Source organism: Pagrus pagrus (genome assembly GCF_965226575.1).
Source record: "Pagrus pagrus genome assembly, chromosome: 17".
NCBI lineage: Eukaryota > Metazoa > Chordata > Actinopteri > Spariformes > Sparidae > Pagrus > Pagrus pagrus.
This window is the reverse complement of record NC_140201.1, coordinates 20,029,275-20,057,230: the sequence shown is the minus strand read 5'-3', so window position 1 is coordinate 20,057,230 and position 27,956 is coordinate 20,029,275. Positions and strand designations below refer to the sequence as shown.

Genomic DNA, 27,956 nt, shown 5'->3' with positions numbered 1-27,956 from the left:
TGTGTGTGTGTGTGTGGGGCTCAGACGAAACAGAAAAGAGGTCAGCAGTCACAGCAAGGCAGCGAGTAGAACAGAGACGATGCAGACAGAAAGGTGGGACGAGCAAAACATTGGGTTGGGACAATCCCAGTCGGGGCTGGACACAAGGACAACATACATATTCACATGTGGGGCCGTGATTCTTGGTTTTTGTGGGAAAATAAACAAGATCTTTCAAAAATAACATTTTACTCTCCCACTCAAATGCAGAGATTCAGGAAAACATGGTCTCAGCAAGAATAATGTCTGTCAGGCCAAAGGAGCCGAGCCTCCCACTGCTTTCCACAACACTTACTACAGTAGCACAGACATCCAGGGGACTGCTCTCTAAGTGTTTGAGATTTGTCTTTGAAAGTGCTCATGCTTCTTGCCCTGGCCAACGTCACTGATGCGGGAGTCTGCATTCCCCAAACAACTCTGACTGTGTTGGCACGTGGAATATGAGCAAGTGCACATTCCTCATAGATTACCTTGTTATTCATTATAATATCTAAAACCATTGTGCAGTGTTTTGGCAGCTGAGATGCCTTCGACCTCATGGATCCATTACTCAGACTGGACTTCTTGGATTGTATTTCATCATCTCGTTGAATGGTGCTCCCCAACACCTTGCACTGAACGGCCACTAAAGTTTCAGACTTTGAACAATTAAGAGAGCTGATCTCATCTGTTGCCACATGTACTGTCAGGGATGAGTTTGCAGAAAGTAAACATAGAAAGTAGTTTCCTGGAAAAAGGGTTTAAGTTAGCCAGCTTTTTGCTGATATCACATGAAGTTGCGCAACAGATGAAAATATCTAAGCCAAATAGCCGAAATGTCAAATGGGACAAAAAAAATGTATTAATTAACACAAATAACCTAATTATAACCTAAAAATGTGTGACCTATGAGATTTTCAGCCAGGACACCTTAAATATACACTTTTATTAAACAAGAGTTTGGTTTTGCTTCTGCTGTTAAGACACTGAGAGTCAGTGAGTGTCTAGTCATGTGCAGTGTTATTTTCTCTCACCGCACAAAGCGCTTCATCCCAGCTCTCCCCCAACACACTGTCAGTGAACTGCCAGAAATAAAATATATATGTACAGGAAATTTGGCTTGACAGCAGTTAACTCGACCCTGAAATGTTGGTTGTGAAGCAGACATCCCAGGGCCAGTAAAAGAAAAAGAAAAAAAAAGTGATGCTGCAACAAGTTCTGCAGCTTCGGCCAGCAAGCGCACATAAAAACGTCAAGCTTTCTGCTGCTCGTGAAATGGAAGACACGACGCCAGCCAAAAAGATGTTTCAAACCAGAGCAGTAGGACAAGTTCAACTGGCAAGCAAAACTGTTGTTTTCCTGTGGTGGCTCGCATAAACGTTAGAAAATTGTAGCGCTCGTCATTGTCACACTTGGCCCAGGCAACTTGCGCACACGGCCCCGCTCCACAGGTACTGTGGACACCATCGGGGCATGAAAAGGTGGATGGACTAGACAAAATGTTCTGCATCATTTGCGAAGACCGTAAAGATTATATAAACAGAACTGGACTGACGTGACTTTCATACTTGGTTTTACACCATATCAGAACTAATAGCCAATTCAGACCAAAAGCTGATCTCATCTGCTGTCATCTGTACATTTAGGCCAGAAAACTGTCCTGAACTGAGTCTATGAAGGGCCTTAGACACGCACAGACAGACACATACATACATACACAACAGCACAGACAGCTTCAGACAGATTACTGCATATGTACATTAAAAGCTCAAGAACATAGATACGCACACACACATGTGATGAAGACCATATGGTGTGTGCAGCGGGCAGGCAGGCGGTCAGAAAGAGGGGTATTGAGGTTTAGGACCTGGCATGGCCTAAGCCACTTGGGCCTAACAGGATTAGGTGGCTGGGTTACTACAGGACATGCTGCTGGTGGGACGCAGAGGCCAGGTTTCCATTTTGGGACAGAGAAACACACTCCGCCTCTATATGTGTATTACAACATGTCTGGCTGCCAGGGGTTGCGACCAGGGTGGGAAATCAGCACCTGCCAGACGCTGGTTTGTTTTGGCTGTGGTGGGTACATTCATCCATTCTGCAGCGTGCTTCACGTATATATGCATTTGCTGCCACAGGAGATTTAGTGCTGGGAAAAAAGCATTTAAGGGTCTTAGCTGCAGGTGTATGCTGGGGATGGAAACATTATCCCCTCTATCACGTCACAGCAGCTCACACACGCTGCATAAAATCAAATCCAATTTGGTGCCAGTGGATAAATTAATTTGATGATTTCCACAGTTTGAACACGGTGATGTTTACAAACTGACCTGCCGTTGAGAGAGTAGAAGTTCTCGTTGCAAACTAATGAGAAGAAGGTTGCCGCAATTCTCATATAACATTCATATATGTAAAGTAAATATAAAGCTTCAGCCAGGAGAGGGTCATCTTAAGCTCCTTATACATTTACAGGACTGTGGCGCTTTTATTCCCCCTTGCCGTTCTCTATAAAAAAGTACAAAGATAGACCTCAGGATTATTGTTGTTTTGCCCTTGAGTCAGCAGTGGAGGTCGTAAAACACCCAAATCGACGTCTGCGTAAAAAGATTCAGCCAGCAGGGCTGGACAGGGGTGTGACGTTTTGACAATGTGTCATGTGCCCGACCTACCAACAGGAGATTTAAAGGTGCAAAATGTAAGAATTTTGGTTGAAAACATTCAAGTCTTCCCCAAATTATGAACAGAATGTGGAGGAATAACAGTTTCTACTTTTTTAACCTCTATGTATTGTGTTGTAATGTTTAGCACGCTAACCAGCTCGCCCTGTCCCATCTAGGTTTAAAGCTCCTGTGCTAGCGCTATAGCCACCAACACTTCCCGATGCTCTGAGCTCCCAGCCCGGACCGCTAGCTGCACGGCTAATTGAGCTAACTAGCTAAAGGCAGCTACAGTTGGCAGGAGGTGGCTGTTACTCTGGTGATATGCTGCCCCATATATGTTGTGAGTATGAACTCAACAAAAGGCCAATTCTTACATATTGCAGCTTTAAAAAGCATCTAGCAGCAGTTAGCAGCTAACTCAAAGAAGAACGGCAGCTGAAAATGTATGCAAATAGGGAAAACAACGAGGTCGTGGAGTCCTTAGACGCCAACACTGTTCTGTTAAAAGTCACACTCATCATGCTATCTAAAAATGACACATCGGGGCGGCATTATGCTGCTCTTGTTTTGCTCGCCGTAAACAAACAAGATATAAAGTATTCATTTCTTTCTTTTAGATGCATGTAAGCAGATTTTGTTACCTTTAGACAGTCTTTATGCTAAGCTAGCCTAGCTGTCTCCTGGCTGTAGCTTCACATTTAGCATACAGACATGAGAGTGGTGTCAATCCCTGCATCTAACTAGTCCTCAAATCCCCAGTCCTGGCCACTACACTAAGAGATTCTTGATGCTGACGAAACACAGATCATCGTGATATTTTTATTCTTTTTTTCCTGTGATGTTCTTATTTGTTAGTAAACAAACAGAAAAAAAAACACCTCATGTAATTATAGTTTTGAAAGTGACATCGCCACAGTCCTGCTGCGCACACAGACTGATGAACATGAACACAAACACACACACCCACACAATCACTACACTCTGTACCCTGGAACACAATACGGTGTCTGAGAGGCTTATTGTGTGTCTAATGGACTGCATGAATCTCATCTTGTTAAAGAGAGTGCTGATTGCTAAGGAACTGGACTGGAGAGGACAAACACACATGCACACACACACAAACATTCTGGATGAGGTGGGTGAAGGCTACTCACGCTTAAGAAAGCGGTTTCGGACCCATTTATTCTGTTTGCGGGCGTAACGCCTCGTCGCCATCTTCAAAGCTTCTATACCTGCGCAGAGTTAAAAGGAGGCTGTTAAAGATGAAGAGCAAGCGGCAGGAAAATCTTTAAATAGATTCTTCTGGTTGATAAGTCAACCAGTCCACCAACTGATGGATCCAAATCCATCTCTGTGACTTTGATCAGGTATTTCTCTGACCTTTGTCTCGTAGTGTGTCTCTCTCTTGCTGGGTGCTGCTTTCAGGAACGGTCAGGTAGTCATGAAACTCCTTAAAACCGATCGACTGGAAAATCCCATGTTGATAGTCCTGACTGGAGGGAGGAGGAGGAGGAGGAGGAGGAGGAGAGGAGAGGAGAGGAGAGGAGAGGAGAGGAGAGGAGAGGAGAGGAGAGGAGAGGAGAGGAGAGGAGAGAATGAAACATTATCCATCAATAAGTCTGAAAAAAAACTTTCCGTCTCCAACTTGACATTTCTAGACACCCGGTGGTGACTCATTTCACCTTCTCTTCCTCCTCCTCTATCTCTCCTTCCCTCCCCGAACAAAGAATATCAGTCTGAGCAGATGGGAGGCCCTTCGGGGTACAAAGTGACAGAATGACATTAAAAAAACTGAAAGGCACTGGCAGAGGGACCCATGGGTGTCGGGACTCAGTAGCCAGACCGGAGTAACATCAGGTTTGGGCTGAGGCCCACTGGTTACCTCGCCAGACAGTAGAGACAGAACGTTTCCATCAATGTCAGACCATATCAGCCCAATCTGAGCATTACTGCCTGTTCTAGACGAGTGGTTCCTTTTCAGATTTTAGTAATAGCTCCACAATTGTTCAATGACCTGAACCTTTTTATGAATTAGTAGTGATTGCAAAAACAGCAGAGGTCACCTGTGGAGGCATTTTTCTTTCTACCACTATCAAAAACGCTTCCCCCATCATCAGAGATGACTCGGCAGTTGAAGAATCAAGTCTGCACCTATTAAATATAATATAGTGGTGTCAAGTATGTGGAATGGACGATATTGTGCACACATAAATATTAAGCATGTAAAACAAAACAACGATCTGTATCTGCTTATTTCACAAAAATATCTGTACTCATAATTTATACCTAAGGTGGGCCTGAGATGTGTACCAACAATTGTTAGAAATCCTCCAGACGCCTTAATTTTCCACGTTTATCTTTATATTCCTCATTCACATATGTTGTCAATGAAAACAGTCAACTTCCGCCCCCTTGGCATTTCAAAGTGGTATCATTGTTGTTCACAGCTGGATCGCTTCCTTTTTCCTCAGAGTAGCAACTACCAACAACACAGGAAGAAATGCTAGTTTATCCATTCATTAAGTTTATAACTGAGACATGAAGGCAGATAGAAATGGTGCCAGGCTGCCAGCCTGACTGGATTTTGTTGGCCCGGCTGCAGACAAAATTTGTATAGTGAAAGTGAGGTTCATGACGAGCCGATCTAAACGCTGATGGTGTCATTACTCTGGAACCATTACAATGTGCAATCAGCTTTTACTTCATAATGATACATAAAAAAAAAAAAGTCAAGCTTAGCTGCCAAGAAGAATGACAAATATTTGAAGGATTTTGTTTTAGGCTGTTAGGCTGTTAATGGTCCAGGTGGAAAATAATAGTGGACATAAAACAGGAGGGCATCACAGTGGGAGTTTCGTATAACATGCGCTTAAAGCAAGAAGAGCGCTAGATGGACATAAAGTTTGTCTGAAGAGGGAAGATTATTTTTTTGAATGAAAATCTAAAATGTGTCTCTTAAGCACAGTTATGGAGAGCTTCTTCCATGTTCCCATGGGCTTTATGAAAAGGAAATAGCACACTTCATTGTTCACAATAATCTGCACATTTTATTCTTAATTGTTGGCAGATTTTGTAGATCTGATAACATTCAGGTCATCAAACTGAAGATGTATTCTTTCAACACTTCTTTGAACTGAGAAGATTTATAGACTTGTTTCAATATATTTTTGTCGTACTTACTTTTACTTTTTACCCATTATTCACTGTTGTTGCTCTCAACTTTGGCTCTTTGTAGAGCGATTTAATTTCCTTTGTGACACATTGTCGAACAAACACTCTAATAAACAAAAAATAATGACTATTCTGGTCCATAACTTACACCTGTAACCGAAACAAGAAGAGGAAATAACAAAAATAAATCTGGCCAGACGGGCAGAGACAGAAATTTGAGAATAGCGACAGAGTGCAGGAAACGTAGAGTCAATGGAGGGAGAAAAAAGAAAGTCAGAGGAGGAGATGGAGGGAGAGGGAGGGAGAGAGGAAGAGAGGGAGGAAGGGAGGGAGAGATTTGACCTTGATGTCTGGCCGCAGCAGCCAGCCAGGGACACGAGGGTAAAGGAGAGAAAGACAGACGAACAGAGGAGGGAGGGGGGGGTAAAGTGCTCGGGTGATCAGATTGCTGAGAGGGCAATAGTGGCAGAGATGGAAGGAGACAGAGAGAGAGAGGATGGAGGGAGGAGGAGGAGGCTGCTGGTTGATGAGGTGGGATGGGGTGATGAAAGAAAGGAGGGACGGAAGAATGGAATTGGCAGCTTCCTGGGCACCGTTCCACCAATGCATCAACTCCCCGCAGCCACACCCCGCCACACATACAATATCAATATCTGGTGCCAAGAGACACCCACAGCAGTGTTCACATACTGTATCTGATTCAGCTATTAGTGAAGCCAACAAACATGTTGATACACATTTCATGTCACAATACAGGACACATAAAATCCTTATTTTAAAAGGACTGATTATGCTCATGGAACAGGAAACAGTCAATCCATACCACTAATAGAGTGATGTAGCTCTAGTGTGCTTCTGGTCATGTGGTTATTGTTAACAAAATGCCAGGGACAACTTATCCATTGTGAGAAAGACAAGAACAGAGTCTTGACCGTTATCGTCGAACAGCATCTTTAACAGACAACATATCGCTGTAAGTAATTTGTTGCAGGGCCACCAGGATGTCCATTCAGTGTGGGATAAAATTCCTGCAGGCCTGAGGTAATAAGAACCAATCACCAGACTCCCCTGGCAGTGGTAATGTCCTGCAGCAGGGCCTTATCTCTGCAATTATTAATAATCACTGGACATCCTAAAGAAATGTCAGTCCCATCTGAACTAAACTCGCAACAGTGTGGGATGTATCTATATTAGGCCCCAGGCCTTTGGGAAACGACAGCGTACAGAACAGAGTGACCTGTCAGACTGGGGAAGGAGAATAAATAACTGGATGGCTGCTTGACCGAGTTCACTTCACTCCTGGTTATATTAAAGAAAGGAGTTAAAGTCTGGGTCCAGACTGATTGTCTGGATCATTATTTTAGATAGAAGGATGAGAATGTAATGTTGGACTTGTTGTACGGACACTGAACCCTCAGACTAACTCGTAATGCTCTATAGCAAAGACGGCAGGGCCAAAGCCAAGTATGACATACACTTTTGGCCCACAAAACAGGTTCATTATCTCACTCTGTGGATTTTGCAGTAAAAATATGTTGTATAAAAAGTTGTATCAAGCCCCAGAAGCAGAAGTAGAAAGATTAGGTGCAAATGTCACTTCAGTCAATGTCAATCAAGTTTGAACATTTTAAAAATTTTCGGGTGCGGAGTCAGATTGAAGCCAGATTACCAGACCTGTGAAGCCCCTTCCTGATCTCTGCTTCAGTGGCTCAATGTAACATACATTAGCCACTGTTAGCACAACACACCTGAATGTGCATATCATGGTCTGAGGCAACTTCCTCAACAATGTAACAGAAGTGAAATGCTAAATCTATGCAGTACTCTTTTAACAAAGTATCTTACGCGTCACTTATAAGTAATTCCTGCATGTCACTTAAGACCCGATTCTCCTTCTTACAGCACAACAGAAGTTTTGCTAAACAAGATCCTTAAATCCCCATGTTTTTGACTTAAAGGCATACTTCGTAGGATTTGTCAGTTGCCGTTTTCAAAATAAGCCCCTCCTCCCCAGCTAAACGGTCGAGACAGAGAGAGAAAGCAACAGTTGTCGAGTGAGCTGGAGAGTCACAGCGGTAATGCTCTGAAGCACAGATTAACACCTCTGCACAACCCTCCAGATTTGTTGTGAATGCAGCCAAAGTGCACACTTCCTCCTGCCCAACAATCGTCTCTCTGCTCTGTGTGTCTGCGTAGCCTCACCCTGCCCCGCCCTCAGTCAAACAGACTTGTAGCTCCTTATACATTCATAATAGATCAAAAGCAGAGGAGGGAGACGAGACAGTGATGTAACCTGGTTGCTACGTTTCTATAAAGTCCCAGCCTTGTGCTGTTATTAGTGGGGGGGCTACATACCAGTGCTCAAAGGTTGCTCCATAGAAATGCAGTTTGCTTTGTTTGGGGAAACCAGGAAAAATACTAAGAAAATACAGGCAGAGAGCAGAGTCTCTGTAGAGAAACACACCACCACACACTTCCAGTGGGCCATAAGTGGTAATTAAAAGGAATTACTCTTGAAATCGAGTCCATAATTGCTTTTTTGGAAATCCTGCATAGTACACCACAACAGATAATTAATTTATGATGAACAGGATGATGTTTTGCTGCTGATAAACTACCTGTCATCCTGGACTTTCTGCTGATTGTAGCGGACATGGAAGTCTCTGAGCTCCTCTATCAGTCCAGCAGACAGCATCTCATCTACACGGGCATCCAACCGCGTGTCGAGAGCTGGATGGGAGCACAGAGGGAGAAATATAACAAGTGTAGCAGCAAAATAAGACAGACGCACGTAAACAGTTATTTCATGCTGCACTGAAGCTCCCATATCAACATGTCCATTTCTGTTGTTTTGATAAATAGCAATAACAGTAAAATGAAACTCCACACAATCCTCCCTCCTTACCGTCCATGTCAGCTTGCAGCCAGAAGATGCAGGGGTCTGGGTATCTCAGCGGCCCCCCCAGTCCACCGCCTCCCTCCTGCCCCCTCTGCTCCTCCAGCCAGCTGCTATGGGGGACGCCTGTCTCCTGGTGGATTTGAAGACTCCTGTAGTTAACACACAAACAGATATGCTGTGGTTAAATAAAACACATTTTCCACTGGGACTCTGTGGAGACAACCAAACAAATATTTCTCCGATATTTTTTTAGTTTGATTCCAGTTCCTATGATCTCCAGTATACAATGAGTTATACATCCCATTCCCTGTATGTCAGGCCTCGGAGGGTAAACTGAGATTAGATGAGTCAACCATCCACTCATCCGTTAAATCCAATGGAAATGAAAATCTCCAGCCCCCCTTCTGAGGCATAAATTTAGTTAGTGTTTGGGTGTAGTCTAAATGATTACCACAGCAGCAACAATAAATTCAGTAGACAAGACGGGAGTAAAAAAAAACAATGATTAAACAATGAGAAATACAAACCACAATGAAACAAGATAGAAAGCCGTTTCAGACTGGGTTAAACACACTTGTGTTGTTGATGTTGAGATTCAATCCAAGCCGGATTCTTTAGCCATGCCTCGCTGCACTCTGAGGTTATGAGGAAAATATGATTCCTGTCGTCTTCTGTCATCCAGAAGAACAGAGTAACCTAACCTGCTCACACAAAAGACCAGAGTGCACTGACTGCTACTCATCAAGCTGTGTGTGTGCGTGTGTGTGTGTGTGTAAACAGACACTGGTGCTGTCAGCATAGATTGGGTGGAGGCCATATACTGTGACTGTCAGTCTGAGACAGAGTAAGAGCCTTTCAGGACCTCATACAAAACATGAGAAAAATCAAAATCATTGTGAGCCACCAACACGTTAAAAGACACACCCACAAACATTATACACATAAACATATTCTTATTATCCCGGAGGTGAACAGAGCATTTTTTCCAGTCTTTACTTATAAAGACGCTTGAGGTGCTGCATAAAACACATATGGCAGTACTAAAACCTTAAGATTGTCCAGCCTTACGTTTCAAATGCAATTTAATTTGGACAAAGTCAAAAGTTTCATATCAAAACAATAGAACCATTGTGCATCAGTTTTTATTTTGGTGAGATTAGCTTCAGTTTTAAATTAAGCATCTGGTCTTAATGTAACTGAACACTTTGGTTTGGGTGTGTTTGGACGTTGTAAGAAACAAACATTTTTACAAATCCAAACAGAACTGCAGTATACAGTAAATTCAAGAAGTACAGGATTGTGCTGTAGTGTAAAATGAATTCACATCATGCAGCAGAAAAAAAAAAAAAACCCAGAACAAGAACTGACCACAAGACATCAACTTACCAACAGCCAGCTAGCTAGCAGCTAACTCTTGGACTATTTGTTGTTAACAAGGCACAAAAAAGTATTTAAATGGGCTGGAACTATTCACAGTCACATTTTTCACCAATGTTGCTGGTGTTTATTTTGCCATTAGCTATCTAACTAGCTAGCAAAAACAACAAATTAGCTGCACAAAACATGGCTAACACAGAAGAATAACTGTAGCGAGATAGGCTAATTAGCCGTTCTTAAGCTCACAATAACAAAAATTGGATATGTGTGATTAATACAAGTAGCCGACTTTTCCTAGATATGCTTATGCTGTTTTAATATAATTTGCTGGCAGAAGTAAAAAAACAAAAATCTCTATCTCCTATTATTGTAAATTTAGCACTTGAAGCAATTTAGCTTTTAGCTGTTAGCACATTAGCAGTTTTCGGGTTGTATCCACTGTTGAATACATTTATTATTTTTTTTGTCTTTGGATGAAAGTGCTGGCTAAATGAATATAATATAATTTAATGTGAGTTGGTTATGATAAATAAGTTAAAACTGACCAGTTTGTAATACGTTTCCTCGACATATACATCACAAAAAACTGTGACAGAACAGTTACTAGATATCCAGTGTAACACCAGCAAACACATTACCAGCTGCATCACCTTGCCATCTTGCGTTTGTCATTGGGGTGCAACATGGCGGCCATTTTGGGGTCCACCTCCTCCAGTCGCTTATGCAACTCAGCTCCTCCCAGTTTCTCCAGCTCCAACTTCCTGTTTGGGGCTCCATCGCCTCCGTCCCCTGACTCCTCGTTCTCCTGCTGAGAGACACATTTAATTTATTATATTAAAGTTGCCTTCAGGTACTCCTTTTTAAAATCCTTAACATATCAATATACCCTGTAGGATCATTTCTGTGGATCAGAAATAATGCAACAGAAAACTAAAAGCAGAAATGCACATCATTTTCATTCATGTTTCTACTATGAAGATTAAGATACAGCCCTTAAAAGTCATTTCTTTGCAACTGAGAAATTAAACCTAAGTCACACTTTTCAGGAAAGCAGCATAGGCCTACACTGTGGTGAAACACTGTGAAGATAAATAAAAATGACATAATAAATTAGATACACAGTGTCAGAAAAGCCTAGAGGATGACAGAAAATGCATTTGAGTTTACATGTACGACACTCACCCCTGTACCGAGCAGGACCCTCCACAGCACAGACTCAATGTAATAGTTTGTTCCCCCGACAATGACTGGCAGTTTGTCTCTGCTGTGCATGTCATCTATGTTGGAGAATGTTAAGGAGGAAACTGATGAGCACATTTGAGGAACACGAACAACTGCAGTCTGATTTAACTTGTTAATGTGACAGTGTTGCACGACTGCTCAAAAATGGAAACCATTCTGAAATGACCTGTTGAGCTCATTTAATGGCACTTCACACCTTAATAGCATAAAAACAGCTCCAGCCTGCTCTAATTCAATCAGTGACCGTGAGAGGCTGCCAGTCGCATCTTGCTAAATTGCATTCAACTCCTCGGGCTATTAATGCTTACTGCTCAAACAGTTTTTGTTGAATGGTTGTATATTATGAGCACATTCAAGAATACAGTGAGAATCCAGATGAGACAGAAAATTGAGTTGTTGGCCTCTTTGCCTTCAAGAGCGATCGGAGTTGAAATTAAGTGTTCAAATAGCAGCAAACATTCAAGTGAACAGACACACAGAATGAGAGAGTTTTGCAAATTACAGCTCCCCGGATAATAAATAGGGAAAAAAGCCAGTTTATGTGAGCGTGCATTGGGTTTGCAGTCACATCTTCAGAGGGAGTTCAGAATATCTAACTATCTCATGACAGAAGTGCTGCAAAACGGCAAACAGGGAATAAAAAAATCAGCAAGAAACCTCGGCACGCTAGATCTGCCCTTTTAAGTCCATGCATCAACACAGCATGTGGCCCATTAAAGAACAGCCCCAACAGAATGGTGAAAACAAGAACAATATCACTTAACAGTTAATAATAGGCTGTAACATTATAAAGAGGACAACAGCGGCACCAAGATCAGTGTGTTGACTCCTGGTGGATTTCTTCTTCTTGTCAGCATTTACACTGACTGAGTACACTGTGGCTGACATGATGATACACTCCTCAGGCCTTCACACTCCAAGGCTATTTTTATTCTGTCGGAAAATGCTTCACGCGTAAAAATAAATACAACCTAATGCCGTGTCAATCATGTTTACACACTGACTTCTTCAGAGCCATCGAGAGAAGGAAACGTGTGATAAAAACAGAATGATCACAGAGCTGTTGACCATGATCTGGTCTGACTTTCTGCAGGTCCAGGTGGAACTAGCGCACAGTTTGATTAATGATGTGATGTGATGTGATGTGATGTGATGTGTGTGTGTGCATGTCCCTACTTGACAGCCGCTGTTCAGGATGAACTGGTTGGCAGAAAAGCGATGGTCTTCATTTTAATGTATGGATCTAAAATCTAGCAGCGCTTCAAACTGGAGCACTGACATCCTGAAATACACCTGGGAGCGATCGGGGGAAATTCAGCAGCTCAGCAGGCGAAACACTCCTTCCCTCTTGTCTTGCTTATCTTTGTTCAAGAAGTGAGAAGACCACAAGCACATCGTCACCTGCTTGACGACTCTATGTATAATTTTCGCAACGGATAGAATAATTAACCCATCGGACTCAAAAAAGACGGATTTAAAAAAATTAACTCACACGCCTTTAAAGTGGGCTTCCGACCATTACACTGAGTGAACTGGAGCTAAAGCAATCAGGCGATTGATTGGTTCGTCGATTGACAGTGATTGGCTCTGCAGCAATTCTGATACTTGATTTATCAACCAAGTTATTTTTGGAGTAAAGTAACTCCCACGTGAAGATGTGCTGCCTTTGTCCTCTACGGCAGCGGCTCTCAACCCTTTTGGCATGTGCCCACTTCAAATAGAGCATTGTCTGCCTGTGACGCCTTGTCACGAGTTTTCACCTCATGTCATTCGAATAAACGTTCCAGACGTAGAGAGGTTAACTCATCCAGTATATCACGAACCAAAAACCAGGCATATAAAAGAAGCATTGAAATTTGTGAAGCCGGACTATGTTTTTTGTTCTTTGCTCCTCCATTAATCTTCTTGTGACCCCTCTTCATTTGTGCTGTGACCCACTAGAGGGGTCTCCACCCACAGGCTGAGAATCGCTGTTTAATGATGGTAAACTTGATGTATTGTTAGTTGGACCAAAATGCTATTTAAACTATTCAAATTGGGAAGCAGGGACAGTGTGGTGTTCATTTTTCACATTTTTTCCCGCAGATTTGATAGATCAGAGCAGTAATTGAATAATTGGTAATTAATTAACAATGAAAACAATCATCAGTTGCAGCAAAGACATCAATACTGGAATTTTAAAAAGCCTCCACGGTCACACAGACAGAGCCACACCTTATTCCACTCTCACTCTCTGCTCTTCTGTCGCATCTTCCCTCATCTTGCACCTTTCCTTCTCTCTCTCTCTCTCTTCCTCTTCCTCCTCCTCCTCCTCCTCTGCCCACCGTCTCTGCTCGGGATAATCAAATAACCACTGAAACAAGATAAAGGCCTATCAGCCATCGTCACTCACCTCTCCTCCCTCTCTCACACACACACACACACACACACACACACACACACACACACACACACACACACACACACACACACACACACCAGAGAGAGGGCTGCATCAGTGTGCTTGCAGAGGAAAAGGAGCAGGAGGTGGGAAAGAGAGCGAGCGTGATCGCTGACAAGCAGTGAGGAAAACTGAGGGAGGGAAAAACAGAAAGAGGGCTGGAAAATTGAAAGCAATAAAAGAAAAAGAAACAGAGGGGCTTGGATGAAGGGGTGCTTATCTGAGTGGCATGTTGAGTGAGGGATTGATGGCTGATGATGCGCCATTAAGTCCTGCGTCTTTGAACTTTTCAAGCCCGTCAGCCTTCTCCAACTATCACACACTCCCTCCTTCCTCTTTTTCCCTCCATCGTCTCTCTTTCCTGCTTTACAGTTTAAAAACCCTCCACGCTGCTTCCATCCCTCCTAATCTGTATTCATCTCTTTCCATTTCTCCCTCTTCCCACCAGCAGCTTGCTCGCGCTGCACTGAGCCTATTCTTGGAGCTACCGCATCCCCTCGCCGCACTGGTGAGTGTGTGTGTGTGCGAGGAGAGTGTGTGTGTGTGCATGCCTTCCTGATCTATTAATACCGTCTCTAGTTATCGCCTCCTCTCTCCACATCTGTGTGACGGCCGGTGTCTGCGGGAGGGTGTGACTGCCCAGAGTGTGTGTGTGTGTGTGTGTGTGTGTGTGTGTGTGTGTGTGTGTGTGTGTGTGTGGAGACGCATTACAGACACAGACTCCTCTATAAATATCGTCTCCAGTGATCTCTCTCTTCTCATTTTCAGTGCAACATCTGCAGCGAGACACGCTGACAAAACGAGGACATAGCAGAGCTTCTTCTACTTCAGCACACACCTCCAGACCAATTAGCAGAAGTCAGATCGAGTGAATTCTTCCCCTGCAGTCAGTACTTAATAATCTGAGGGAGGGTGTGAGAGAGGTGAGAGCAATATATGGAGAGAGGTGTTGAGGAAAATATAGTTCCCCTGCGTTAACTCGTCTCCAGAAAAGGATATCAGAGCCAGGGCTTTGTTCCTGAAGTCCACCACCGTGTAGCTGCTAACTAACGGGTCCACGAAGCTGATCATGTGATGTTTGCACTGGGCGCTCTCCTCAGCTGTCACCTTATTGGTAATGATGTCGAGGCCCTGGTACACCTGAAGGGAGACAGAAAGCAAAATGAGAACCGTTAATAAATGTTCTAAAGACAGGCGTAACTACAATACCGCAACAACATATTTGGAGGAGATGAAAATAAACAAAATGAATGGAAGTTTAATGGTTCCTTTTCCTAGAAAGGATAAAACTCTGGACAAAATAAAACAAATAGCGCAGGAGATTGAAATCCACGCTGGTGTGAGGGTGTGAGTGAGTGTATTTGTCAGTGTCAGAAGCTGAGAGCAGGGCGTTATGGGTGAAGGAATGAGGAACGCTGCCCGCTGAGCATATGAAACGGCTCTGAGCATTCCTGCAACTGATCATACACACCTCCCCTGTTACATCACCCGACGAGGGGGCTCTCTCGTGGAATTTGACAGCCGGGTGTCATGCAGTAGCCTGTTGTGATTTTCAATCTCAGACACACACAGAATCAAGAGTGGAGAGGTTTTTAAAGGACGCAAAGAACTTTAGAAATCAAACTCTGGCATGGTTCCTCTTGGAGTTTATGTGCACCAACATACGGAAGAGGAAAGTACAGAAGATCTATACAATCACACAGTTTCAGGCTGGGCACCCAATATTAGTGTCACTAATTTAGTATCTGAACAAATGTGAAATATGGTCACAGTCTCCCCTTCTGTTCCTGAGTTATGGTGTTGAATAATGGCCAGAAAAGTGTTTCTGCAGAAAATTATAATGTCACAGTGAAGCTGACCTTTTACCTTTTGGGTATAAATCGTCATCACTATCACTTCATCGATTATCCAATTAGACATTTGTCATAATTCAATTTAGGGTTGCTGCGGTGTAGCAATTTTCCCACCGACCAGTAAGCTTGTGACAACACCGATAACACCCGGTACACCAGGCTTTTCACAAGAAGAGACGCTCACTATCTGTAGAGTACTGGTGAAACATGAGTTGCAGGTGACAGGCTCCTCCAACTTCTCAGTGAGGTTACAGCTCCTTTTCCCTCATCAAGGTTATCAGGTTCTCTATTTACATTGGGTTTATATCTGAAATACTGACGAATAGGTGCGTTGCTTTTCGTTTGACAGCAAATCCTCCGCTATCGTCTTGTTGGTCAACTAATTTTTCACGTTTACAAGTGAAATGTTACTTCAACTCTGTGCTGTGACTCTGCTGCTGGCGCTGCTGCACAGAGTAGACTCCTGCAGCAGTTAAGTGCAGCATCCGTCCTCTGGCTAAGTGTTGCATTCAAATATTGTTAAACAAGCAAAATGGCGGTGGGGCAAGGACTGCAATCTGTGTCTGCCTGACAACCGTGTAAAACCGGGAATACGCCTACCGCAGGATGCCTAATTAGCCTATGAACTCTTGAGTTATGGCCAAAAATGTGTTTTGTGAGCTCAAAGTGACCTTGACCTTGAGTTCAAGTGGAGGTTTGTGCCAAATTTGAAGAAATGTTCTCAAGGTGTTCCTGACATATCATGTTTATAGGACAGACAGAATACCCTCAAATCACTTTGGTGTAGTTGGGTGATCTAGAAAGGAGCAGAATTGATTGTTTGTCATGCTCATACAACATTTCTACTGCTAAACTTCATCCAAACCTCATATCATTTTGCATTTAACCAGGACAATAATCAAGTTGCTGGTGACAAAATATACACGCCTGTCCTCATTTATCATGTGAATACACCTCTAAATACAGGCCTGTCCTCTGCGCAGCATCTGTGTATAGTCTACCATCAACCATTCAAAGTATGTCTGTGTGGCTGTGAAAGTAAATCAGTCTGAAGTTGCCAGGAAAACTTTATGAAAACTATTTTGGTTCAAAAAACGTCCCAAACAATTTCACCAGTAGGCTGCAAGTTCAGGCTGGAGTCATCTTCTATTTGAGTAAAACAAAAGCTTGGTGAAGAAGTCTATTGTTCAGTTATTCAGAGTAGGAAAATACAGCCTTTAATCATCAACAGTCAGCCGACTATTGGGACTGAAGCACAGCCAAATGAGCACACAAGTCTTATTTTTACAGTGCGAAAGAATGGGTGAGTGAATCACTCCGGCTCTACTCGTGAGCTTATTTTTCCCTCCGTGAAAAGACAAATGTTGCATTGTAAGTTCAGATTTTTTCCCTTTCAGACTGGCATTTTACTGAGTAGAATCTTTGTGAAGTTAGGTCAGCTGGGATGTAGTGAAGTGGGTAGTAGTGGGAAGATGACAGAGGGGAGGGTCAGACACACACAAGGGAATCGCAACAGTAAGAGCTCAGTGAAAAGTACATTTTTGGTGCCCTGAAAGCTTATTTCTCCAAGGGTTTTGTATTTCTATGCTAATTTCACCTAACCTCAACCCTAATCCCCCTAGATGTATTACTCCAAGGTTATCATACATTTATTCTCATTCCCCCAAACCCTAACCCTAGCCCCCCAAAGCTTATTACTCCAAGTATTATCGCACTTTTATTCTTAGTTTTCCCAACCCTAACAGTGAACCCTAACCCCCCCTTAAAATGAGCATTTACTTTTTGGATTTCAGTTGCATTTTACAGTTTTAGTTTTTCTTTTAATGCTGACATTTCCGTAAGGCAGCACATGCAGTGCACTACCTCATGAATGCCTCTTAACTTTGTTACCAAGCATCTCCCAGTAGTCTGAAATCTTATACTTTCTTATACAACAACATTTTCAGGCTGTTTAACCAAACATGCATGCATTCAGTAATCAACACAGCTGTGCAGGTTATTGATGGTATCCTTAGTGAAAGTGCGTGTGTGGGTTGCGTGCACTTCACCAAATGTTCCTCAGCGCCGCGGCAAGCCAAAAGTGGGGAGCAGGGCAGGGAAGAACAACCCAGCCTGATAAATTATTCACGGCTTCTCTGCACGACACCACTGTCAGCCAAGGGAGGCATGGATGCATGGACGGATGGATAGATAGATGAAGGAGACGGAGAGCAAATGAAGGAGGGTGAAGGTTTGAAGGAGTTTTCTGAAAAGAAGAAGAGCCTTTCGGAGAGAGAGGACGAGAGAGAGAGAGAGGAAAAAGAAGACATAAGAGGAGACAGAAGAGCGCTGTGTACTTGTTACAGAGAACAGGATGATCCCTGACAAATTTGCACACATTATCCACCACCACCACCCCTCCTTTGCTTTCACTGCTCTCGCTCTCTCTCACACAAATTGTACAGAGTGAAGACAGAATGATAGGTAGCAGATGGATGGCAGAATGATGGTGAGAGGAACACAGAGATGCTCAGAGATATACATTGGCATCAGGCTGGTGAGAGTGTGTATAATACAAAGAGAGAGACAGGGCCACACTTACTAACGGTCATGTGTCTCTCATTTCCAGCCACATGCCCATAATGATTTTTGTTTCCAACATGCTGAAAACACAAAAGCTCTCTTTAAAACACACACATACATTATTTTTTTCTCTTTTCCGAGCACAAAGTCCAGATGAAACAGCTTTTCAAGAGGATCTAGCTTCCGTATTATGACATTTAAAACAGGCGGGACATAACCTCGGCAAGAATTTGATTTGACCGTTGAAAAGGCGTACACAGGTTGGTATAGCAGTATCTGTCAAGACGTTACTTTCCCAGGATGGTTAAGGCATGACCCGCCCTTCTAGTGGTGACAAAGGCTGACTGTAATCCCATCAGGTCACCTGTGTCTCGGCCAGAAAGTTGCACTTGAACACACTGCAGAGACTCTAGCTCTCAGCTAACTTGCTTGTATGTTATGTGCCTGCTAGAAGCATACCACCAGGTAGCAGTAGTCTGTATTCGTCATTCGAAAAGGAAAAGGGCTATCATGGTAACGCAGAGACACTGCTATATAATTCATAATCCAGAATATATCGACTAAACAACGAGGCGAAAAAATCAGCACTTTTTACCAAATACCTCGATATTGATATCCTGACAATATTGTAGGGATAGCTGTTGACCGAACTATTAACACAGAGAGATTTTTGATAGATAATCATCAGTAATGTGGACATAATGATAAGTGGGTCCACATCAGAAAAAACACCCATCCAGGTTGACTGTGAAAGCAGGTTATTACGACCCATACTGATGTTTCTTGTAAGGTGACAACCTCTAGTGGTCATAGTAATCATGACGGTATTGAAGGAGGAAGTCAGGCAAAGTAGTATAAAGAATCCGAATAGGAGGAAGGTCAGGGATGAACAAGGACAGGACTTTCACCCAGGAGACTGCTGTTCGTGTCCAGTGTAAATGTTGAGATATTTTATCGTACTAACGTAGTTAGGTTATGTCACATACAGTACATAATGTAACTGCAGTAACATGCATAAAATAGGTACATTCGTGACTGAAGTATCATAACCCAAACAACGTTTTCCTAACTATGTAGCTTTCTTGCCCAAACTTAACCAAGACAATATAGTCTCAGATCTCAATAACGATACAGTATGGATATATTGCCCTACCTAACCCTGGCTGATCTCATTCCTCATGCCTTAACCTAACCAACTCATTCAAGAAAGGCAACGAGTACTAACCAATCAGAGGCAGAACAGGGCGGATTGTGACTTCGCCACCTTTGGAGACTCAGGGTGAGAAAGATGAAGTCCATTGTACGCTCTATGTAGTTGCTGAAGCAGTCCACCGTAAAATGCCTTGCACATATTCTGGAGCAGTCACAGATCCTCAAAGTTTATCATCATGGTTTTTTGGAGAAATGGAACAAGTAGTGATCTGGCGCTCAACTGAAGACACACCGACGTACAATACTGTTGCTATTCATGTGAGAGATCATGTGATACATGACTAATAGTTCACTCTTTCATCTCTTTCAATACTTCCACACTTTTTCTTAGCCTCCCCCCCACCGGTTCTCCCAAAACTCACTGTTCTGTCTCTCCAGCAGGAGCAACGTTTCCTCTCTTCCATCTGTCCTCCTCCTCCTCACAATCACTCTCATTCTGTCCATTCTTAACTGCCACTGAGCAAAAACAACTAATCGTTATGTAACTACTCCTCAACGTATATTTATTTGCTCTCTTGCGAGAAACCTTGCAAAAACAGACTGTGATGATTTTAATTTCGCCTTAACGAGGACAAGGAGACCCGTGAGTAAAAACAGGCGGAAGAGGACCGGAGTGTTAAGCAGGAAAAAATGAAAAGAGCAACTTGAGTGGAAGACATGAAGAGAAAAATGCTTTGAGGGGAGCCGCAAATGAGAGAGAAAATGAGAAAGAGATGAAGACTTCCAGTCGAGGCGGTGGAAATGAGCTGCAAATTGTGGTGGTGTTGGCGCTCGGAGTCGTAAAGGAATCGAAGATAAAAAACAATCAACATATCTAATCGTGTTTGCACCCGCTTCTGGAGGAAACTGAAAGAGGACGTCACGGTAAACGAAGGGAGATTGAGTTAAGAAAGCATTTTTTTATAAGTATATTTCAAATAACGAAAAAAGCCAAATTTATCTCATTTGGGTCGGAGGGAGTCGTAGATTAAACTTAAGGGTTGATCTGCGGTTTCAGCTAATGCTCGGTCATATTTCGCGCCATCTGAGGACCAAACAAGAAAAAGCACTCAGCAGTTTTCTATTAATTATCAGCGTACACGGGAAAGCATGCATGACCTTTCTTGTGAGGTGGACAGATATTTTAAAGCCAAATCATAAGTTAAAAGGAAATGAATCAGTCTAATAAACTGTGATATTCGCTCTCCATAAGTGCTGCGCTGTTAATTGGTTGTGTAATTTCTTTATCAATGAAAAAAACTCCCGGAAGTGGTTTTTCTGGGAAGTTGCTGAGGAAATGTTTCAGAGACGTGCTCGTCACATTCAGCTCCTCTAATTCCAAGCGCCATAATTCACGCTGATGTACTTCAATGGAAACCCGGCTCATGTGGGTTCAGCTGCCTACTCCTTCCTGTCTCGCTTCTTAAATGGATGTGAATGGATGTGACCGTGTGGCTTGTGTGTGAGTGAGCGAGGAATGTGTGTGTGTGTGTGTGTGTGTGAGACAATGAGCTCAGTGTTCGAGCTCTGCAGAGCCTGCAGCCAGCCTGCCTGGCCAACCTTACGCCCTGCACGAGACAGCTGTTCCTCTGCCACATAAATAAGGGGGAGCATGGCCAAATGAAAGAACGAGGGCAAGAGAGACAGAGAGGGGTGAGGAGGAAAAAAAGAGACGGAGAGAACGAACACTCATTGAGACATAAAATAAGATTCAGACATAGCCAAGAGAGGATAAAGGGGGATAAAGCAGACCGTTCAGAGAAGTGTTGCACCAGTGTTTCAGTTCGTCAGTGTTGGTATTTTATTAACGTACTCACAAGATGTTGCTTTTTGACCAGATAAGACAATATAAGACCATGTCAAATATGTAAAGAGTTAGCTTTATTTAATTTTTTACAGTAATAGTTAATATAATGATGTCAATCGTATCCTGGTGTGCACTGTAATATTGATTTTTCTGGTCCACTGTGGTTTACTCTGCCCCAGCTGGCACCCAGGAGAGAAGCCCCACTGTGCACAGTGTATCTGTAGTTTGTTTCCATGCACAGACATTGAGTTGACTGAGTATGGCAATGTGTCACTGATCCAGAAGCAGTTTTCTATTCCACTAGGTTTGAAGCAATAGTTTTTATCTTTGTTTTGGGAAATAAGCCCAAATGTGTGCCAAATATGCCAAGATTGCTAAGATACATCACTGGTTACTGTCCAATAAAATTGAAGCTACCTCAAGCAGATGGTTAGCTTAGCACAAAGACTGAAAACAGGCATACTGTAGCTGCAACAGCCAGCCAGGCTTTGTCCAAAGGCAACAAAATGCACCTGCCAGAACTTTTAAATCTCACTAATTAGCATTGTGTATCTTGTTGATTCAATAAGTATCAAAACTTAAGTGTAAAACACACTTTAGTGGCCTGACTCACTAACTTAAATTGTAAATTTCTGCTGGTTTCCTGGGACCTTCACTGTCACGACAAGACTCCAGGACATTCTCAGGGCGCAAACAAGAAAGTCTAACACATAAGCCCTGTAAAACAACAACGTGCCATTTTTTCCTGCCTTTACAGTGAACCTGGAGGCTTTACCAACAAATGTAAGATTCACTCTATCAAGTTTTTCCTCAAACCTGTATCACGCTAGCCAGTTGTGAACATGCTAACGTTAGCACCATTTTTTCCAGTTACTCTGTGCTGTGCAAGCTCAAGCTCAAATGTTTGTTTAGCAAGCTATTCAGCTAAGTCACTAGCAAAACAATGTGTTGTTTTTTTTTCATGCCTTTACTGTGAAACTGGACGTTTTGTCAAGGTTAGCTAAAGTAAGGTTTAAGCTACTCTATCAAGCTCTTTCGTCAAACTTTGCTAGCCAGCTGGGAACAAGCTAGTTTTAGCATCATTTTTTTCCCCATTTACTCCTGCTATGCCATTTTTTTTTTTTTTTTTTTTTGGCAGTTTGCTCTTTTGATTGTACATAATGTCAGTGAACTAAGAGTTTTATGGAAGAGGGAACCAAGCTTTTTAGCTCAGTCGCTAGCAGGGTTATATACAAGTGGATAGAGATTCCTCCATTTTGGACTCGGCTCTCAGGTAGCCTAAAGTTCAGTACTGTCAAGACGCCGTTCTATTGGTCAACTGCGCAAATTCATGGGTCAGAGTTTACCAAGTTAGCCTGTGAAACATTTGCACTGATTTACGTACTCCTCATGACTAACTGTACTGATTGCAGCAATTACATTGAAGTGAATTAATTTCACAGACAAATTTTGTCACTTTAAATGCCATTAAGTCTATGATGCAGTGAAGAATCTCGAAAACCTCAGGCTATAATTAAAAACTGAACAAGCCTAAATAGAGTTCTTGTGTATGAACATCCCCACACGTCATCTTACACAAAGAAGAATGATTTTAATCAGTTCCACTGAGGTTTACAAGTTTTAAACTTCAGGGAAAAAATATCACTGGTATCAGGGTTTGAGTCAGTGACTAGTGCATCCCTATAATTATTCAATAATAAAAGCCAGTTCATCACCTAAGGCCTAATATTATTTATGCTGTAATTTCCATTTCATAAGTAGTTTTGGTTTCAGTGATCCCATGATGACATAAATTACAGTTCAGTGGCTTATTTTCAAAAGAAAAAAAACGAGATAAAAAGCCAAAATGTTTATTGTTTTAATCAAAAGCATTAGCCAGGTCTGTTGTAATCAGTCAACTCTGGTCCAGAGAGGAAGAGAGTCCAATTCGTCCTTAATGTGACCCCTGGACGTGGCCCTATACTGTACACAAACTGTAAGCTGCATTGCCTTATTTGTATCCCTCTCTCTGAATCTTTTCCCTACACTTCACTTACAAGAGAATACCTATCTGCCTTTTTTCTCTTTTTACCCCCTCTCTCCTTCCCCCTCAAGGCACCAGCCTTCAACAATGTATCCCTCCATCTTCCTCTCCTCTCTGTCTCTCTGTGGGGAATGGCCCAGTAATGCCAGACTAATAAATCATTCATGGCGTTGTTCCCCCTCCTCCTCCCCTTCCTCCTCCTCCTCCTCCTCCGCCATCCTGCCATCCTCCTCTCCCTCGCTGCTTTCACTGTAGCGGTGACCGCATCACCACACCCGAAGACTGCAATTCACACAACGGGCACACAACAAAAATAAGAGTTAAGCAGCTCTCTTTTTTGGCCGGCTCCAACACAGGCTCGGACTGCTTTAAAAAGATGCTTCATAAATCGGGATGTGGGAGGCAGCATCGCCTCAGTTACAATACAAACAGATACGTCAAAGCCCAGACAGGTCATAGCCACACCAGACAGATAGAGAGACAGTGGGAGGGAGAGAGAGAGAGAGAGAGATACGTGCACAGAGATGGAAAGAGAGAGAGAAGGAGGAGAATGAATGACTGCGAGCGAATTAGAGGGATATAACACGTAGCGAAACAGTTTGTGAGTGTGGGATGTGTTTAATGCGTAGATAAGCAGTTGGTGTCGGTGCATGTGTGTGTATGTGCAGTGAAACCTCTGGGCAATAACAAGTGTAACCTTTGAAAGAATATATGCCCCTCGCAGCGGTCAAATCAGTTGGCTACATGACCATCGTGTTTCTAAATTTACGACTTAAAAGGCACATGAGCACTTGGTGTTCTTAGTAAGAAAGACCTCCTTCTTTCTATTTTTATGGGGGCTATAGGGCCAAGATGACACATGACAGCTTTCCTGCTGCTCAGGCCCCTTTCTCACATCCAACTGAAAACAGCAAGCCTGACAAATTGTCTTTCTTTGTCGCAATTTTCACTGCTCATTTGGTCTTTGACAGAACACGGCCGCTCCTGCTTTCATACATGCATAAAGCAAAGGGTCAGCGGCCACCAGTGCTTCCAATGGTCCCACAAACTCAAGTACTGGTGCATGGATGTGCATGACCTGTTAAATTGCCCCTTTGGACCTCTGATGGCCCTTCAGTATGATACCCCACAGCCACGCCTGCAAACGAACTCAAATACCTCTTGTGTTTTTTAACACCCTGCAGTGAAACCATTTATTTTGTGGTCACAATGTGTTGTTAGTTAATGCGTTGAGCAGGTGGCTGTGAGTAAGCATGAGAAAATCTGCTCTCAATCCTAACATGTGCTTTGTGTTGAGTAATTCAAATCTTTGATGTCATACTGGAGGTTTAGTGTGATTTAGCCCGTTTACTCATAATTTCAGCAGTTTCCTTTACTAATGATCAGTGTAGATTAATTTACTACCTTCAAGGCAGCATCTGTTTTCCATCCATTTCAATTTTTATTTTCGTTATCTCTCTTTATTTGTCAAAGTTCAGTAAAAGTAACAAAGCAGGAAAAAAAACTCTTCCTTTCTGGTGTGTTCAAGTGTTCCTGGGAAACTGAAATATCCAAGACTTTAGTGCTGGTTGTACACTTCTCACTTTGCTTGTTGCAAGAGTCAAATTCATGATGAGTGTACAGTATAATAACAAGAAACAACAGGGACGCTGGAAGTTAGTCACAGTTGGGGATGCTGAGAGGTCGGTCATGATGACATTATGGTAAATGGCGCGCTACATTAATGTTTTTTGTCTTAAATTGAATGGCCTGGATAACTTTGAGTTAATAATTACTAACAACAGCTTGAGAAGTTTTGCACTACAGCAGTCGACAAACTTGAACACCAACATATCAGAGGTCAGCAAATACAGTCAACAACAGCGAGGAGATGAAGAGGGAGACAAATTCCCCAGGCTCCCTTATAAAATCGCTCAATTTTGAGCGATGTTGAGACGGGAGAAACTTTATCAACCGGGTGAAACGCAGTGATGTGGGCCTTCTTGTAAATTTGGCACATGTGAGACATTAATTAATTTATTTTTTGTGTAAAAATTGACGTGTTTATTTGCTTATAGAGCAGGAAAGTGAGATCCAATCACACATAACACTTTTTAATCGATCGATGGTTTTTATATGGCCTTGTCTTGGGGATGCTGCAGCCCCCTCAGCACCCCTACTTCTTGTGTCCACGAAAAACGATGAAGTTTATCAGTTTGAACATTAAAAATCTTGTCTTTGTACCGTCATCAATTGGATATAGGTTTGAAAGAATTTGAAAATCATTGCCATCTGTTTTAATTTACATTTTACACAGCGTCCCAACATTTCCAAATAACGAGCGTAGACTACATAAGGCAAGACTCAAACTTTCAACTCTTATACAGAGTCCCAGTGCATCATGTCAGCATTATTGGAACTGCATTGTACTGTATCATAAAGCACCTGCTGTTTAACATCCTCAGTTTAAGTGCACAAAACTTCAGAAAGCTCTTTTCAGCTTGTTCAAATCTCTAAGTAACAGTTACAAAGTGCAGCAAGCGATGAGTGAAAACATGGACAGTCTGCACACTGGCAGTGGTCCAGTAGCAGCCAATATCCTTAATGTGAAGAGAGCGACAGGGAACCCCAGCGCATCTTTCACTGATGTGATGTGCAGCAGAGCATAAACAAGACAGCGTCTGAACGATGATCAGAGCTCAGAGTAAACTGGTCTAATGTTTCAGTCTGAGCGCTCCTCACATGAATCACCTCTGAAGTGCATTCACTCTATCAGCTTACTGTCACTGCCCATGTCAAATGTTTCTTATTACCAATAATGCCTCGCAGTGCGTTGTCAGTAGGCAGAGCCTGGATGAATCGTCCTCTCCCCTGAGGTGACACTTGATTAACAAATGTCTATCCATTACAGCTCATCAGAAGCCTGATTCAACCAATTAAACCCGACAACTTGTGCATATCAAACAATCAGCGCAAAAGGAACTTTTGACCTTGACGTAGTGTTATTACTTACATAAATGTGTTTCTCAAGTTGTCCACTGTGGTTTAAAAGTTTAATCTGCTCTCACTTTTATAGTAGGGATCGACCAATAGGGGTTTTCAAGGAAGATAACGATTATTAGTAATCAAGGAGACAATAACAGATTTATGGAACTGATAAACATTTGCATAATATAACTCCAGGGTCGCACATGCATCCAAAACATTTTGTCTCCATTTCCATTTCTTGGGACATTATACTTCCACTCTACACTACATTTTGGAGGCAAATATGACTTGTCGTTATAGTTATAATAGTACTCATAACTACTTTGCCAATTCAGATTAATAGGCTCCTTGTATTATTAACATTTTTTGGTAATAGAGGCAAAGCAACACATTTTTTAAAATAATTTACTGGATATCTGACAAAAACAAAAAGATTCTGATTATTAGAAGAATGCTAAATATTGGATATAACTAGTCCAGTGGGGGTCTTTAGCCTCATTTCCACCAAAGTACTTTTGGTAAAATACCTGTGAACCTGTTAACCAGGGCTTCATGGGTAACCTCTTTCAAATTTCCAGCAGTTGGGTAACAACAAAGGAGACTGGTCTGAAGTCTTGAGAAACTGCTGCATTTATTAACTGACACGCTGTGACCTTCATTATACATTACTGCCTGACTGACAACTTACATGCTGCTAACCTTCATTCCTCTGCTCCGCTCACATTCACCACAACTGTGGTTGATTATTACAACACGGGAACGAGCTTTGCTTTAGAAAAAGCTGCAGTCAGCAGGACAAAAGACCGCTGATAAAAACAGGTGATTGGGAACATCAGAGCGCAGATGATGAGACGCTCTAGTTGTTCCAGCTGACCGATCAGGTTGTTAGAGTACTAATTTGACAGGTGGCCAATTCTTACATATAACTGCTTTAATGCTTAACAGCAAGATAAACAAACACAATGAAGATACCAGATTTCTTTTAAAGGAGACTTGTTTTTCTGATATTTCCGTTTCCTTCAGTGTGTTATATATTTCCTTGTGCATGTAAATGTTCCTGAGAGTTAAAAAGGTCCAAGTCCGTGCCAAGGGAAGCTCCCCTCTCCCACAGAAAACACTGCTACTGAAACGCCTCGTCAGAAGTCCCGCCTTTAATTCCATGACTTTGTGACATCACACTAAGTCACACCAGTCACACATTTGCAGAATTCCTGCCCCGTAGCAAGTTTGGCACATAAGAATTGATTTAGCAAAGCTGCTCTGTTGTTGTTAGCTGTGCTGGCTCAGGCGTGTGTGATCTGACCAATTAGAGGAGACTGGGTATTAAGGAGGGGGGCGTTAAAGAGACAGGAGCTAAAATAGAGAGTTTCAGACAGAGGGGGAATACAGTGCTGCAGCTCTGGACAGTATGAGCAAACTGATGCGTTTTTTTGAACATTAAAGCATGTAAACATATTCTAGTAGTAACTCAAAATACAAGTATGAACATAACATATCTCCTTTAAAAACTTAAACTTGAAAGGGAACCTGGGGGAAATGAAGTAAAAAAAGAACAAAAGAGTTGAGTTAAACATAGCAAAGCATATACTGTACTGTACTACTAACTCAGTTCTGGATTCATCTAATTGTGAATACGGTGCACAGTAACCTCTAACTGTGTTAAATAAAAGGACCTGGCTAATGACTGGCTAATTTAAGACTTCTCACACTCACAAGATCCCCAGGGAGACCACTTATATAGGTATA

General features: G+C 42.4%; 1 protein-coding gene across 4 annotated transcripts in view; it reads right to left on the bottom strand.

The window, feature by feature from the left end:
• The window catches only part of trit1 (tRNA isopentenyltransferase 1), a 41,920-nt gene that overhangs the window by 9,527 nt on the left and 4,437 nt on the right, over positions 1-27,956 (bottom strand). For 3 of the 4 annotated variants that reach the window (XM_084380395.1, XM_084380398.1, XM_084380397.1), the window contains 7 exons: positions 14,807-14,947; positions 11,308-11,406; positions 10,776-10,933; positions 8,755-8,897; positions 8,468-8,579; positions 4,059-4,171; positions 3,833-3,910 (listed from right to left, as the gene is read on the bottom strand). In XM_084380395.1, the coding sequence (XP_084236521.1) occupies positions 3,833-3,910; positions 4,059-4,171; positions 8,468-8,579; positions 8,755-8,897; positions 10,776-10,933; positions 11,308-11,406; positions 14,807-14,947 (844 nt within the window). The remainder of the gene's footprint in view (positions 1-3,832; positions 3,911-4,058; positions 4,172-8,467; positions 8,580-8,754; positions 8,898-10,775; positions 10,934-11,307; positions 11,407-14,806; positions 14,948-27,956) is intronic. The other variant, XM_084380396.1, reaches the window with a different exon arrangement.